Source organism: Ordospora pajunii, assembly GCF_021821965.1.
Source record: "Ordospora pajunii strain FI-F-10 chromosome Unknown Cg_09C, whole genome shotgun sequence".
Taxonomy (NCBI): Eukaryota; Fungi; Microsporidia; family Ordosporidae; genus Ordospora; species Ordospora pajunii.
This window is the reverse complement of record NW_026848131.1, coordinates 1-14,980: the sequence shown is the minus strand read 5'-3', so window position 1 is coordinate 14,980 and position 14,980 is coordinate 1. Positions and strand designations below refer to the sequence as shown.

The 14,980-nt window shown below is 41.2% G+C and overlaps 14 protein-coding genes and 1 non-coding gene across 15 annotated transcripts; 5 read left to right on the top strand and 10 right to left on the bottom strand.

Moving 5' to 3' along the window:
* HK407_09g15520 (uncharacterized protein) lies at positions 1-1,884 on the top strand (the record flags this gene model as incomplete). The annotated part of the gene is made up of 1 exon (XM_060421508.1): positions 1-1,884. A coding segment is annotated over one exon (1,884 nt), but the record flags the coding sequence as incomplete, so codon positions are not given.
* Positions 1,885-2,217: 333 nt separating this feature from the next.
* On the top strand, positions 2,218-2,712 carry HK407_09g15510 (uncharacterized protein; the record flags this gene model as incomplete). Its single annotated transcript, XM_060421507.1, has 1 exon — positions 2,218-2,712. The coding sequence occupies one exon, from the start codon at positions 2,218-2,220 to the stop codon at positions 2,710-2,712; it is 495 nt and encodes a 164-aa protein (XP_060276322.1).
* Positions 2,713-3,169: 457 nt separating this feature from the next.
* On the top strand, positions 3,170-3,697 carry HK407_09g15500 (uncharacterized protein; the record flags this gene model as incomplete). The annotated part of the gene is made up of 1 exon (XM_060421506.1): positions 3,170-3,697. One exon carries the CDS (start codon positions 3,170-3,172, stop codon positions 3,695-3,697), a length of 528 nt encoding a protein of 175 aa, XP_060276321.1.
* Positions 3,698-3,835: 138 nt separating this feature from the next.
* Positions 3,836-4,147, bottom strand: HK407_09g15490 (uncharacterized protein; the record flags this gene model as incomplete). Its single annotated transcript, XM_060421505.1, has 1 exon — positions 3,836-4,147. The coding sequence occupies one exon, from the start codon at positions 4,145-4,147 to the stop codon at positions 3,836-3,838; it is 312 nt and encodes a 103-aa protein (XP_060276320.1).
* A 172-nt stretch (positions 4,148-4,319) lies between these two features.
* On the bottom strand, positions 4,320-4,802 carry HK407_09g15480 (uncharacterized protein; the record flags this gene model as incomplete). The annotated part of the gene is made up of 1 exon (XM_060421504.1): positions 4,320-4,802. The coding sequence occupies one exon, from the start codon at positions 4,800-4,802 to the stop codon at positions 4,320-4,322; it is 483 nt and encodes a 160-aa protein (XP_060276319.1).
* A 160-nt stretch (positions 4,803-4,962) lies between these two features.
* Positions 4,963-5,775, bottom strand: HK407_09g15470 (uncharacterized protein; the record flags this gene model as incomplete). The annotated part of the gene is made up of 1 exon (XM_060421503.1): positions 4,963-5,775. The coding sequence occupies one exon, from the start codon at positions 5,773-5,775 to the stop codon at positions 4,963-4,965; it is 813 nt and encodes a 270-aa protein (XP_060276318.1).
* Positions 5,776-5,915: 140 nt separating this feature from the next.
* HK407_09g15460 (putative ribosomal protein L11) lies at positions 5,916-6,416 on the bottom strand (the record flags this gene model as incomplete). The annotated part of the gene is made up of 1 exon (XM_060421502.1): positions 5,916-6,416. One exon carries the CDS (start codon positions 6,414-6,416, stop codon positions 5,916-5,918), a length of 501 nt encoding a protein of 166 aa, XP_060276317.1.
* A 161-nt stretch (positions 6,417-6,577) lies between these two features.
* Positions 6,578-7,093, bottom strand: HK407_09g15450 (uncharacterized protein; the record flags this gene model as incomplete). Its single annotated transcript, XM_060421501.1, has 1 exon — positions 6,578-7,093. The coding sequence occupies one exon, from the start codon at positions 7,091-7,093 to the stop codon at positions 6,578-6,580; it is 516 nt and encodes a 171-aa protein (XP_060276316.1).
* Positions 7,094-7,183: 90 nt separating this feature from the next.
* On the bottom strand, positions 7,184-8,044 carry HK407_09g15440 (uncharacterized protein; the record flags this gene model as incomplete). The annotated part of the gene is made up of 1 exon (XM_060421500.1): positions 7,184-8,044. The coding sequence occupies one exon, from the start codon at positions 8,042-8,044 to the stop codon at positions 7,184-7,186; it is 861 nt and encodes a 286-aa protein (XP_060276315.1).
* A 51-nt stretch (positions 8,045-8,095) lies between these two features.
* Positions 8,096-9,262, bottom strand: HK407_09g15430 (AAA ATPase; the record flags this gene model as incomplete). The annotated part of the gene is made up of 1 exon (XM_060421499.1): positions 8,096-9,262. One exon carries the CDS (start codon positions 9,260-9,262, stop codon positions 8,096-8,098), a length of 1,167 nt encoding a protein of 388 aa, XP_060276314.1.
* Positions 9,263-9,529: 267 nt separating this feature from the next.
* HK407_09g15420 (protein kinase) lies at positions 9,530-10,564 on the top strand (the record flags this gene model as incomplete). The annotated part of the gene is made up of 1 exon (XM_060421498.1): positions 9,530-10,564. One exon carries the CDS (start codon positions 9,530-9,532, stop codon positions 10,562-10,564), a length of 1,035 nt encoding a protein of 344 aa, XP_060276313.1.
* A 335-nt stretch (positions 10,565-10,899) lies between these two features.
* On the bottom strand, positions 10,900-12,327 carry HK407_09g15410 (uncharacterized protein; the record flags this gene model as incomplete). The annotated part of the gene is made up of 1 exon (XM_060421497.1): positions 10,900-12,327. One exon carries the CDS (start codon positions 12,325-12,327, stop codon positions 10,900-10,902), a length of 1,428 nt encoding a protein of 475 aa, XP_060276312.1.
* A 311-nt stretch (positions 12,328-12,638) lies between these two features.
* Positions 12,639-13,262, top strand: HK407_09g15400 (ADP-ribosylation factor; the record flags this gene model as incomplete). The annotated part of the gene is made up of 1 exon (XM_060421496.1): positions 12,639-13,262. The coding sequence occupies one exon, from the start codon at positions 12,639-12,641 to the stop codon at positions 13,260-13,262; it is 624 nt and encodes a 207-aa protein (XP_060276311.1).
* A 559-nt stretch (positions 13,263-13,821) lies between these two features.
* HK407_09g15390 (protein kinase) lies at positions 13,822-14,838 on the bottom strand (the record flags this gene model as incomplete). The annotated part of the gene is made up of 1 exon (XM_060421495.1): positions 13,822-14,838. The coding sequence occupies one exon, from the start codon at positions 14,836-14,838 to the stop codon at positions 13,822-13,824; it is 1,017 nt and encodes a 338-aa protein (XP_060276310.1).
* Positions 14,839-14,903: 65 nt separating this feature from the next.
* On the bottom strand, positions 14,904-14,976 carry HK407_09g15380. The gene has a single exon. It is a non-coding gene; the product is annotated as a tRNA-Asn (tRNA).
* Between the last annotated feature and the right edge of the window lie 4 nt (positions 14,977-14,980).

Below are 14,980 nucleotides of genomic sequence, written 5' to 3'. Positions count from 1 at the left end.
ATGGAGTATAATGAGAAGAAATTGTTTTTGATTAAACTAAGCAAGTCGGTGGCAGTGCGTAAGTCTGAGCCTACTGATGCAAATACAGGATATCTCGATGTGCAACAGAGAATAGACAAAGTATGGCGAGTGTATGGAGTTGGCGATGTGTATGACTTGTTGCTGGATATGAGTATGAGTGACGACGAAAGAAAGTTGGTGTTGAAACAGCTGGGTCATAAACACGAAATTGATGCCTTGATCTATGTTGGCACTAAGAAGAATTATGGGAATGAAGAAAGAAGGAACGATGATGTGAGAAGGATATTTAGTGCAATTGAAGATAAACGGAGGAATAGATTGTTGAGTGATATTTTTAAGAACAAAGGTTCGACATATTATACTATAGGTAGATTTAATGAGCTGATGAAAGTACTGAAAGCATCGCTTGAGTATAACGAAATAGCAGATATGCTGCTTGGGGTTAAAGGCAGATGCCAAGCAACAGTTATGATTAGAGAGATATCAATACAACATGGGTATAAGTATGTAGCGAATATATTGCTGAGCATTGATGATAATGGCTTGAAAAGCATGATTGCTAATCTTATTGAATATTGGGAAGTATCAATTCCAAGGATATTGAATATAGCTGATGAAGTTGGTAAGCTTAGCAGACTGTTCAATATTATTGTGTCACTTGAGGCTACCGAGGAGTATATCGAAACCTTGCTAGTTGAGTTTGTGATCAATGATAGTATTTTTAATGAGTTGATAGATAAGCCGGAGGAGGAGCAGAATGAAATACTGAAAGTAATTAATAGTAAAAAACTAGTTGATAAAATAAAGTATGCGATCTTAGCACAACTAATACGCAGAGAATCTCCTAGAGACATCTTGAATAGATGTGATTTAGATAATATACCTCAGATTTTAGATAGTAGTAATTATGAAGAGTTAGAAAAGCATAAAGCATATACAAAAGAAGCGATGCGTATTCTAAAAATACTTTTTGATCTGATTGTAACCAAAGGATTGATAGATAGTAATGCATTGAAGATGCTTATTAGCAATGATAATGGTCATGATGCCCAGACAAATGAATTGGATAGAGTGTTTGAAACACGGGAGGATATCATAGAGATAATTGAAACAATAAAAAGAAAGATTCCGGGAATGGAAGAGCGTATGAATAAAAACCTGTGTGAAATGGTATGCAATGTGATACTAGGCACACGTAAAATGGATGACTACAGTATTGAATGCCTGTATGAATTGGTAAGCGTGATGGATGGAATGATGAGTAAAGCAGAGGGTCTAAAATGGGAATACAAGGAATTATATGATCAAGTAGTAATGCTTTGCAACGAGATCAAAAAGAATATACTCATAAACTTGATGGAAAGTATTAGAATGTTGCCTATTGCTAATACAATTATTCTTGAAATATACGAAGCAGTGAGGCATAATGAGTGTGCTAATCGATCTGAATATGAGAATAATAGTACAAGTGATCCAAGCAAGTTTATGAATGAGATGCTGAATAAAATGAAGTTTTATGAATGGGAGAGGATGATATACATTGTTGTGGAAAAGGTATGCAAAGAGCAGACTGTTAAGGATTATGATTTGAGCAAAGAAGGTGATAAAGAAGTTAAACAGGCTATCAAAGCATTACCATATCTTATAACGCTGATAAACAATTCCAAAAGCAATATGCTGAATAATAATACTAATGTATCCCCATTAGTGCTATTGATACTGCTTATACTGGCATCGATGTATAACAGCATGATAAGCCAAACGATAGAAGATAAAAACAAGCTCATGTCTTCGAGTGAAGTCCATGTGCAGCATATGGAAGTTGATAATGAGAGTAGTGTGTGGAAAATGTTGAGTGTATAAATAAATAAATGTGTTGTGAATGAATGTATTGTAAACGTATTGTGAATGAATGAGCAGCAGATGGATATTGATGCACAATATGTGCAGTGCGGTCTGTGTATGGTGGAAGTAGAAATTGCGCAAATAAGAATATGCAAGGATTAGCATAAATGGATGATGAATATGTTTGCAGTGCGCATAATATCAATAGAATATGGAGCAGCCCTAGTAATGGCATTGTCTCTGCCACCATGCGTAGATGAGACTGCAATCAATAGAAATTCAAAAGAGTTATAATTATATAACGAGGTAGAAAATCGGCCTGAGAAGTTCATCAGCTACCACAGGTATAAAATGATTGGCAGTAGCACAATATTGGCACTTTTTATAATGCTTATGTGTGATACTAATGAACTCAACGCAAAAATTTATGTAGCTGAAGTGATTGTTATTCTGTTGTATGCTATACCATGGCTGATTGGAATAAAGGAATGGTTGAGTGGGGAGGATGAAATTCTAGAGCTTGAATATAAGCACAGGCCAGGGGGGGTGAGGAAGTGGGTATATAGACTGTATAACATAAATATGCTGGTGTTCATATTATGGACCAGTTGGTATGTGTTTATTGATGATGTACCCAGACTTATTATATTTCCTGGAATACTTATCTTCTTTGCGAATATAGTTGGGCTGATAAATTCGCTAGCAATAACACACATGCATGTGCATGTACAGTATTTTATGCTTGTGCTTGTGCTTCTATTGATTGTTTTGGCACTACTTATGTTTGTCAAGAAAGAATTGTTTGATTCATGTAAGAAAATTCGTTTGAAAAATTGGCGTAGATAAAAATAAATAGCTATATAAATGATTTAGGTAATAATGCACATGCTTGTATAATAAGAGTATACTAATAGAAGTATAAACTAATTTAATTTGAAATGGAGAAGATGATGAGCTAAAAGTACAAATTTCGTGAGCATAAAAGTAAAGATGGTTTTCATCTAAGGACGTATGCAATCTTTTTGAAATATTTAAAACGCAATCACCTGGCCAATTTAAAGCATTAGAGCAGTTTTTGGCCACTAGATTCGCATCATATAACTGATGTGACAATTCAGTTATATCTAGAGAAGTATTGAGGTAACGATGAAAGAGACATGATATTGAATGGCAACTACTGGCATATGAAGAATATGCTAATAATACACAGTTCAGTATATTATGTATTTTCTTATTGGCTATTATATTTTTCTATATTAAGAAGTGCATATATAAATTATAAGTGTTAAATATCCTTGGACGAATGCCACAAAATAAAGCAAAGAACATCGAAAAGAATGAAAATAACAGCATCCGTGCTTTAATTGTTGTGAGAACGGTTTTGTGGCCGTTGTTGATATGTTTGGTATGCGTGTGGCAATTACTTGATAGGGACTCGATTCAAGAACGTAAATTCATACTACCCATTATAGCTGTGTTGGTTTTAGTTGCTACATTGGAAATTTATAACAGTTTTATTAATGATGATTGGCTCTGCATTTGTATGAATGTTGCAGCAATCATCTGGTACGTACATATTTTATTGAAATTTATATTTAAGAAACTAAATCAGGATAAGGATGATAACGATCTCTCATTTATTTTAATTTTAGTCGAAAATATAATCCGGTTAATGACTTCAAGCATGCAGGCCACTAATAATTTTCAAATCATAACTAATATTGCCATTATAATTATATATTGCCGTTTAATGTTTATGATTGTTAAATTCATCCCGGACGCCCTAGAGCAAGAAAGAAATAATGCCTATCCCAATCCATATTATGGCTAAACTAGACAGTAAACTCATCTAGGCTTTGCATATGCTTGAGATTAATTTCTGCCATCTACAACACGATAAGTAAAAATCAGTAAATAGAGTATTCAAGTAAACATTATATGTCTTCTCCTTGTCCATACCATTTCGTATTTACTTTTTCATAAAATCAAAAAGCGTGGATTGTTTCATCTTCTTTGGATTGCTTGACTTGATTTCGCTACATTCTTCAACACGATTCACTGCATTGGATGCAGGAGTCTGTTTGAAATATTCGCAATAATTCGCATTATAAACATTCGTAACTATGTACAAGAAGTCACCGTCTTCCTTAGAAAGAGATATCTCTGTATGTTTACCGTCCTTGGATGCATTCATGTATATTTTTATGTATCCAAGATTCAAAGATGCAAAATTCTCCAAATCGACGTCTTCATTGCTGAAGCGAATCACATCGTTTTGCATGCTGCATGCCTCGATAATGTTATTTATTTCAAACAAGTGGGTTTATTAAATATATAGAATTCTGAATACTCAGCAAACACTGTTACTTGGCTTATCCTACCAGTATTTGTCAAATTCATTATTCGCCCTTTCTATTGCGCATATTATATTGTACTGAATCAGGATCAAAATTCTAGTACAAGCGGTTAATCACGAACCTTTGGCTTATATCTCCAATTCCAGAATCATCAATACACTCCTGAATATTGGCCTTTCTACCGTTGACATCGGACATCTTGGTTGCTGTGATGCATTTGTTTTCATTCGGGTATTTGAACTTGACATACTCTTTGCCTTTATACCTCAGCACCCTCCAAGTATTTGCATTCATAGTACCGCATACATCAACACCAGCTGTTGTTTTGCTTTTGCATAGACGCTTTTTGCCCTGTATAATTGCCGTATTGCCTCTATAAACCACAAACTTTGAGCATCCGCCATTTTTTTTAATTGTATCTTGAGTAGATATTCTGAATCCATTGCCAAATATCGAAAAATAGAAATCCTTGGAATGTGCTACAATCTCAACTAGCATTGCATCAGATGATAATCTGTCTTGATTAGTGTAAGTACCATATACCAGCTCAAAAAGTATAGCCATCAATAGCAACAGCATTACAAATCATACAACAAACGCTTCTTTATCTCAAAACATCAAGTCAAACATCAGGTTTCATAATGCATACTACAATCGATTCATCCATTCCAAACGCATCGTTAACAAAACCCATTGCACTAGAACAACAAGCAATCATAAAAACAAACAGCTTTAATCATTATGCATAGCTTCCATTGTGAGAATATGTTGGTGAAATAGCGATATATCTATTGCTTTTATACTGATCCAGTGATTTCGGGCTTTGGTATGGTACCGATCCATGAATCATGTGCGGAAACAACCCTAGGCTTGGATCGATATTCGTCAGTGACTCCACACTTCCAGCAAACGACTTAATCTTCTTTCCTTCCCCATCATATAAAATCAGGCGCGACTTCAGTTGGCTTCGTATCTGTGGTGACAGGCTGAGTATATATTCAAGCATGCTTCCCATAGGCGCATCTCCCTTGTGATCCACATTCTCTTCCGTTCCGTCACTGTCCTGGCTGTCCTCACTTTTAACATCACTTATATCAAAAATCTGATCTATCGATTCAGGCAGACACTTGTTTGCAACAATAGCCATTCCTTCAGGCCTTAGCTGGCTGGGGTCTGGCATCATGCACAAGTTATGATCGTTCTTTATCTTTACGCCTCCATTCTCAGAAAATAAATTCCATTTGGAATTTGCATGCGGCCCCTCGCTTATAACACATGCCTTAATATTGTTGTTGAACTCATCTTTACACAAATTGATTTTGCCTTGCGTTATTTCATGCTTCTCACTCGTAATGGTGAAGTTCGACTCGCTTGCTTTCTTAGCTCCTTTATTCTTCTTGAAATCAATCAGCAAGACACTGTCTCCTTCAGCCTCTGAATGCTTTGTCGATAGAATCATGTTCGGATTGCTCCTAGAAATTATCTTAATCACCCTTTCTCCAGCATTCAACCCCATCACCATTTGAATTAGGCAAAAAATAACTAGCTTCATAATCTCAGCCACAAAGCATGATTTATATGCTTTAACGTTTCAGAATCGTCAAATCGACATCAATTTGATTCAAAACTCAAAACACATGCGTTTTACATAACATTCATGCACATTACACACCAACTGCCCATAATAAACGTTTATTGATCAGGCAATTTAATATCACCAGTATTAATCTCATGAATAACCTCCTTCGGGCATCTCCCATCAACTTTGCATCCAATCGCCTTGCATGTTCCGAGAACCTCCTTGACTGCTCCAGAAAGCGTCCTTGAAAAAGACCTTGTAGACTTCGCAAGCCTTGCTATCTCAACAACCTCAATCATCTTGATGCTTCCTGAATGCAAAATATTCTTCTCCTTCTTCCTGTCACGTGGTGCTTCTTTCAACGCCTTGATTACCAATGTGGAAACACTAGGCTGAATCTCAACCGTAGCCTTCCTGTCCTTTATTGCAAGTTCAACATGCACCCTTAGACTCTTGTAATCAGATGTTGCTTTCTTGATATCTTCTCCAACAACTTTCGATGACAACCCAAGAGGCCCAACCTTCTGTGCAAGCGTTGCTCCTGGAAGCTCCCCACCAATCACTCTCAGCTTAATATATTTCGTATCCGGATCCAAAACCTTCTGAGTAGCCATTCAACAAGGGTCATCCCTAAGCAATTTTTTTCTTCAACTTACAGTAATTTACCCACAATCCAACGCACATGCCATACTTCTTTGCATTACAAATGCCAAATCTAAACCACTAGTTCAAACACATAAGCAGTGCTCTTCATATCCACTATTTATATTCAGCATCATCTAGTATTTTCATTCAGCCTTGCATATCCATTTGGCATAATACTTTCTAGAAATGCAGCAATAACAGGATCATCTATTTCTTCTGCAATCTTTACTAGCTCGCCAAACATCTCAAAATCAAATCCAAATCTTTCAGAAATCGCAAAAACAAACCTCCTCATAACCTCATACCTCTCATTGATCTTCTTCATCTCAAGACTGATATAGTATTCTCCCCTGCTCTTCGCACTGCCAAGTATCTTTTCATTAACCAACTCCTTACGCCTGCACTCCGCTCTAATCATTCGTTCCAGCTTCATGGATCTTCTGCCATTGCTTTCCATCTGTTTCTTCATGTCTGCTGCCAATTCGTTCAAATCATCTACTTCCTTGCTTTTTCTCAATATCTCTTCTCTTAGATCCATATTCAAGACCCTACTTTTCTTGATATTCTCATTCTTCTCTGTCATCTCACATTCCAGCCTTGCCACTTCCTTCAGCAGCTCGTCTATTCGCATTCTCAGTTCATCCATCGTGCTACCCCAGGTCTTCCAAAATCTTCAAATCAAACGGAGTCGTTTATTAAACCTTTCGAGAGACTTTTCAGTCTTGCTTTCAATCCGCTAATAGTATGTTGCATACTTCAGCAACGAAACAATAAGATAAAGTCTCAAAAGCGGAAACCTAGAATCAGGCATATGGTTATTCCATGGCGAAAAATTAATTATATCAGTGACTATTTTATACGACACATTGTATAAATTGTTCTCAAAATCATTTCTGTTTACCAAGTAAAACCTTTCAGAATACGGCGCTATGCTAATAAGTCTTTCTAAGTCAAACTCGCCCTTAGCAAAAACAATATTAACGTTAGATAATGCAACCTTTATATTCGTCTTAAGATTGCTTTGCATACTGTTGCAAAACTTCCTTTTCAAATCGCTAATAAGGTCGTACATAAGCCGGTAGTTCAAATTATACTCATACTGTGAATAGCAAGATTGCTCTATATTCGACATGTAAGTATCAAAAAGAGTCAATATCTCTGCATACTTTCCAATATCTGCATTCATACACCCTTTATTTGCTTTGTAAATTGCAGTCACAAATATAAAATTTACCTTATCCATTCTCTTAGAGGTACTAAGAATTACCTTGCGTGCTTCCTCAACACATCCCACTTTCAAAACATGATTCAAAAAACATTCCTCTGCTCCCTTTTCATTGTATATGTCGGCCATATACTGACGATTGATTAACGGTACATGCATAGGTATATTAATCGGGTTTTTCATATGGTCCAGCGTAACACGAATCCATTCAAATAGCCGGATCACCAAAATCGCTAAAGGTTTCATATCCTCAGCATATCCACACGTAGGTACAGATAATGCCGTCGCCATATGGGTTACAAATCCAAAAAAGATTTTATTAGCACAAACATCCACATCTTTTGTGCGTGACGTCATGTACTCGCCATGCATCACGTATGCAACACACACAGTTCCCACCGCCTTCCCAAGCACGTGCACCACTCAGCTGTAGAGAGCAGGCTGCGTTTCTCCCCTCTCCACAACCTTCGAGTACGCCTCCTCAAAGTCCTTCTGCATCACCACATACCTGCTTCCACGCACCGCAAGCATCCCTGCCTCCTGACACACTGAGTTGATGTCTGCACTGCTGATCCTTTCAGGCCGATGCACAAGACTTTCAATGTCAACATCCTCTCCAATGCTCATCTTCGACGTAATTGCATTTAGCACCAGCCTCTTCTGCCTCCTGTCCGGATACGGAAACTCAATCTTCCTGTCCAGTCGTCCAGGCCTCAGTAGCGCCGGATCAATAGTGTCCGCCCTGTTCGTTGCCATTATCACCTTCACATTTGTTGACTGGTCAAATCCATCCATCTGGTTCAGCAGCTCAATCAGCACCCTCTGCACCTCCCTGTCTGCAGACGTCGATGCATCAAACCTCTTCGTTGCAATCGAATCAACCTCATCAATAAACACTATCGACGGCGCCCTTTCCCGCGCAAGCCTGAACACATCCCTGACCATTCGAGGACCCTCGCCAAGATACTTCTGCACAAACTCAGACCCGTTGACCCTGATAAACGTTGCCTTCGTGTGGTTCGCAACCGCCTTCACAAGCATCGTCTTTCCCGTGCCCGGCGGCCCGTACAGTAACACCCCCTGCGGCGGATCTATTCCTATCTGCCTGTACAGATCAAACTGCAGCAGCGGAAGCTCCACCGTCTCCCTGATTTCCTGCTTCTGCACATCAAGCCCCCCCACATCTGCATATGTCACATCAGGCTTCTCGTCATCTCCCAGCACAGGAATCGTGCTATCGACCTCGGGTGGAAGCACATCCACGATTGCGCTTGAGTGCCTGTGCAGCGCAACCGTTGTGTTTGGCTTGAGCAGTTCCCTGTCGACTGTCGACAAGATCTTCACGACAAAGTTACTTCCTGCCGTCGAGCCAACTATTGCTGTGTTTGCATCAATTGGCTCCAAGAACTGCCCCATGATCAACGGTACGCTCTTTACTCTGCAGAGCTCGTCCTTGCTGTGCCGCTCCTCTCGCTTGAGTGTTTCTATCTCCTTGCGCACATATGCCTCTCTGATCTCGAGCATTCTGAGCTTCCGTTCGATTTGTTTGTACCTTATGAATGTGCCTTCTGGCACTGATTCTGCATGCATTGAAAGGGCAGTGCTGCATTATTTATGTACCATTATGTGTGGATATATACAGATGCAAAGATGCAAGGCGGTATTGCACGTATGCACCAATGGATGATTGTGCAATAGATGGATTGTGATGAAGGCTGCATTAAAGTATGCACTTGCATGTGCAATACAGTACGCCAGTGCAGTACATACCCATGAATATGCAGTGTATGATGCATGCATTCATTACGTGAGTGTGCATAAATGCTCCAGATTAAATCAAAAATCAGCAAAGGGTGCATGGCATACGAACAGATCCCTGCTGCCGACATCAGGCACATCATGTTCATTGCACAGAAATACACGCCGATTGAAAAGGTCGGGGAGGGCTCGTTCAGTGTTGTGTACAAGGCGCTCGACACAGAGTCGGGCAGGCATGTTGCAATCAAGGCAATAACAAAAACAAGCTCACCAGCACGCATTCTTGAGGAGTTGATGTTCCTGAAGGCGCTTGGCGGAAAGAAAAACTGCATGGGGCTGCTCGGGTGCTTCAGACAAGAGGACCAGGTTGTTGCTGTGTCGCCGTACTTCGAGTCGATCGATTTCAGGGAGTTCATCTCTAGCGCCAGCATCATGGATATCAAGAGGTACATGTACAATCTGCTGGTGGCAATAGAGCATGTGCACAGCAACAACATCATACACAGGGACCTGAAGCCCAGCAACTTTCTGTACAACAGGGATACTGGGAAGGGGATGCTGATAGACTTTGGATTAGCACAGCACGAGGAGCAGAAGAGCAAGATCAGGGCCGAGGAGCAGAAGAAGACACAGGCTCCGCAGCTATTTTTCCACACGGTGGTTTCGAAGGCAAGGCCGCCTGGATGCTACGAGGGAGACAGCAGACCGCAGATGAAGGCGGCAAGGGCAGGGACACGTGGGTTCCGTGCGCCAGAGGTGCTGTTCCGGTATGGGCAGCAGACGAGAGCAATAGACATGTGGTCTGCAGGGGTGGTGTTTCTGACTATGCTGAGTGGGCAGTATCCGTTTTTCTACTCGAGCGACGACATTGATTCGATGGTGGAGCTGGCAACGATATATGGGCATGGAGAGATGCGGAAGGCAGCAAGGTTCTATGGAAGGACATGGAGGTCGAATGTGGAGACAATACCTGAGGAGCGGGTGCGGTTTGAGACAATAATTGAGTGTCTGAATCCATGGCCAGAGGTTGGGAGCGACGGATATGATCTTCTGTACAGGATGCTTGATCTGTATGCAACGACGAGGATTAGTTCATCTGATGCGTTGAGGCATCCGTTCTTCGATGGGATGTGAGAACGAGACGCTGCACTTGAAAATAAATAGAATAGGTTTTATTAACATCAGGTATTGCCTGTATATGGATGTGTTCTGGTAATCGTTTGATTGCATGCACTGAGAAAAGCTAAGTAGATATGGGAGGGAGGATATGAAATGATGATGGCACAGTTACTATGAATGTCTCACTGCTAGCATAATGCAGCGGCATATGGAATTACACTTACGATGTGTAAATATGGCTTGTTATCACGATGCATTAATATACTGCATGGCTACACAGAGGCTTATTGCTGATTATGATTGCTGATACATCAACATCATGTATTCGTGTGTTCATGGATCATTATGCATTAGATTAGATCGCTTAGATAGACAATCTGGTCCTGCTCTTCGCCAGTGTCCATGTTGTTGTATGAAAGTGCACTGCTTATGCTTGGAGATTGCTCGTATTGGCCCTGATCATCTGCCTGACCATCCTCACTGCCTTTTAAAACATACGGAGGCTTTGGCTTTGCCTGTGTGCAGTCGTCCAAACACATATCTGATGATTCTGAGGACGACATAGAGGAAGAATCCGATGATTCCTCATTGTTCTGTTCATTTGGATTGCTCACATTGTCTTGAGTGTTTTTCGGAACGCTTGTTTCAGCATTTGCAACGTCTTGACTGATTCCTTTTTGTGCATCGGGCTTTGCTGTGTACTGCTGCGTTGCATCATCTGCTTGGCCGCCGTTCTGCTCGTCTGTGTGCTTTCCGCTCTCAAGAATGCACCTTGCAACTGCAATGTTGCAGACTGCCTTGTGTGTGATCCATCCCTGCAGTACCTTTGGCTCAATGCTTGCAGGCTGTGCAACATATCTGACAACGGTAGATGGCTGTACTACGGAAGCTGTATATGCAGGCACGAGTGTTTGGGGCTGTGCAGGAACCAACGAGATTGTTTTTGTCACAGTTATGATTGCAGGCTGTGCATATGTAGTGCTTGGCGCAATCGATGCCAAGTATTGTGGTTGTGTGCTCAATTGTGGCCTTCTAGTGCTGATTGTCTTGAGCATGCTGCAGATTGCATCAATGCTTCTGCTTATCGCCTTGACCATATCGAATGCATTCACCACGGGAACTAGCGAAATAGGGTCGACGGCCACTCTGATCGGACCCATAAGCATCCTGGCATTCTGGCCAGCATGTGCAGTGTATGCCGTCTGTGGTTGTGCATGTGGCCGAACAGCAAGCTGCAGAATGGGTTGTTGCGATTTATGAGAAGGCTGTGTTACTACTACAGGCTGTGCTACTGATACAGGCTGCATGTGTTGTACAGATGGCAGAGCAACCAGTGCAGGTGCATTCGATGGTCGGATCATTGCTGCTGGTTGGATGCGTTGCACTGGCTGCGTTGCTATCACATGCTGTGCTACTGCTACAGGCTGTGCATTTATGTGCAAGGCGGGAGATTGAACAGCGTGGCTCTGTGTGCTGGAAGTGGCTGTTTGTGCATTAGAAACACCCAGCGGCATCTGATTGACTGCCACTGCCACTGGAGATGCAGGGCGTGGAATGCCACTGACAACAGCCACTGTGCTCGATGTAGGCTGTACACCGGTCAATGCAGTCTGGAGCAATGTGTTGCCTGGCACAGGAACTACCTTGACAGCCGAGAAGTATGTTGCCAAAGGCCTGCCTTTTAGATGCACAGCATTCGACGGCACAAGCTTGATTACGCTGCATGCGACGGAAGCAGCCAGCGCAAGCCACATGAATGCATAGGCAGTGTGTCTCATTGCATGTGCAAGTGGTAAGCAATTTATATGTGTGCTGTTTCAAGCCGAAAATATGTGTTGGGCTTGTTTGATGTTGGCATGGATAGTGGCGATGTGCATGAATCCAGCATGTGTACAGCGTATGCTTATGATTAGAAGGCGTGGCGTATCTGCGATGGAGATATAACAAGTACAGATGTGCATGGATCACGGTTGATGCATTTGCTGTCGTGTGATGTATTCTTGCGCATTATTGCATTGTGAGTGCAATCTAGACGAGATGTGGTTGAAACATTTGCATAAAAAAAACGAGCAAAGGGGTAAACAAAACGATGGGGAATGCATTGTCTAAGATCAACAGTGTGCTGCACGACAGGCTGCGGAGCCTATTTTCTGGAGACAAGGAGCAGTCGCTGGCGATGATTGGGCTGGATGGAGCAGGGAAGACGACACTGCTGTTCTATCTGCAAACGGGAGAGGTGCATACGACGGTGCCCACGCTTGGATTCAACTGCGAGGTGGTGAATGTAGGAAGCCTGAAGTTTGTGGTGTGGGACATTGGAGGGCAGAGCACGTTCAGGAGGTTCTGGAAGGATTATGTGAAGGATAAGTCTGGGATTGTGTACATGGTTGATGCAGTGGACACGATGAGGTTTACCAGCGCAAAGGAGGGGCTGTGGGAGATACTGAAGGGGCTGGAGAGGAGCAGCATGCCGCCGGTGCTGGTGTTTGCAAACAAGATTGATCTGATAAAGACGGAGGAAGGCAGGAAGATGGCGGTGAGCAGCATATACAATGCGCTTGAGCTGAAGGAGTATTCTGGAGCGTCGTGTGTGGTGCCGATCAGTGTGTACGAGGCAAACTCAGTGGCGAACGAAGATAACCGGAGGAGGATTGTTGAAGCGTTTGAGTGGCTGAACAAAGAGCTGAAGCATGTGGAGGCAGATGCATACTGAAGAAGTGGCAATCGATGTGGTATGATTGATATTAAATTCAAATATTTGGATATGGGTTATTGAGGAGGCACAGTGATGCTTGCGATAGGTGCTGTGATAATGCTGCACTGATATGTATATATTGCAAGTACTTATGATTTGTATATTTGAGAAGTACGAAGGGCATTAAATGAACGAGAACAGAGAAAGTGGATTTTTTACACACAAAAGAAAAAAAATGCTAATAAAGATTGCTAAAGTGATAGGAGTATCAATCATTACGGGTGTGATTTCTCTGTTTCTTTTTGCGATGCTGCATGAACCTTTAAACTTGATAGCATTCGTTGTATTTATTATGTCAATCGCCAGCATCTGTCTTGGGATTGTTGCATTTTTGTTATCTATAGTTATGATGATGATAGTCAGTATTCTGATTGATTAAGCAAGAGTTAATAGTAATTTATCTACAAAAGCATATGTGCATGTAAGCCAACAAAGCGTATGTATGTGCGATTTTGTTATGCTATGAATAGCCAGTTATTAATAAATTACTATAATATTAAGAATATCTTAAAAAGATTTATTCTAGGATTGGAGACATGTTTTTGAAATATCTATGAGATAATCCAGCTTTTGCTGACATTCTTGCTCTTGGATCGTATTCAAACATTTGAGAAATAAGATCGATAAAGTCTTGAGATGCTTGGAAGATTGTTTTTAGATCCACTGGATTCCATATTGGAAAATCAGCCTTGTAATTAGGAAAGTTCTCAACGTTTGACCACTTTGAGTTGCTGGGCGTGCCAAGAATCTTGAATATCTTGAAGAGCTGATCTATTTCTGAGTCCCCAGAGAAAAAAGGTTTCATGAGAACAACTTCTGCCATTATGCAAGCAGCACTCCACACATCAACAGAAGCATCATAATATTTACAGCCAAGGAGTAATTCCGGAGGTCTGTACCAAAGAGTCACCACCTCAGTTGTGTATGTTCGCAAAGGGATTCCTGCAACTCTGCCAAGGCCGAAATCTGCAAGCTTAATGTTTCCCTTTGAATCAACAAGTATGTTTTGAGGCTTAAGGTCTCTATGGAAAATATTTCTTGAGTGGCAATATTCCATTGCAGTCAGAAGCTGTTGGGACATTTTCCTAATGAATTCGTCGCCTGGAAAGCGGCCGTCGTCGCACAGTCTATCCAGGTATCTTCTAAGGTCAAGCTCCATATATTCGAAAACAAGATACATCTTGTTGTTGTTGTATATTACATCGCTTAGCTCTACAATTGTGGAATGCTTTATGTTTTTGAGAAGCAAGATTTCTCTTATTGTGGTGGCTGGTATTCCTTCGTTTTCGTTTTCTAGCCTGATTTTCTTCAATGCAACTATTCTCTGTGTGTTCCGCTCGATCGCCTTATAGACGACTCCGTAGGTTCCTTCTCCGATTTTTTCGAGTTTCTGAAAAGATTCTGCCATCCGGGATAAAAACAGAAGACGATTTGATGGTAGCGAATGCGATATATGAATTACCTGATCCCTGTGCCTAGGTATAATGAATAGCCAGGCATGCATTGAAAATGTGTATTGCATATGCATGAGCATGTATCATATATGCAGGGACTGTAATTCAACAGCAAAGCAGTTGCAGTGCAGTTGGCAAAACAGTACGCCCCTGGAGAGACTCGAACTCTCGACCTTTCGGTTAACAGCCGAACGCGTTAACCACTGCGCTACAGAGGCCTAA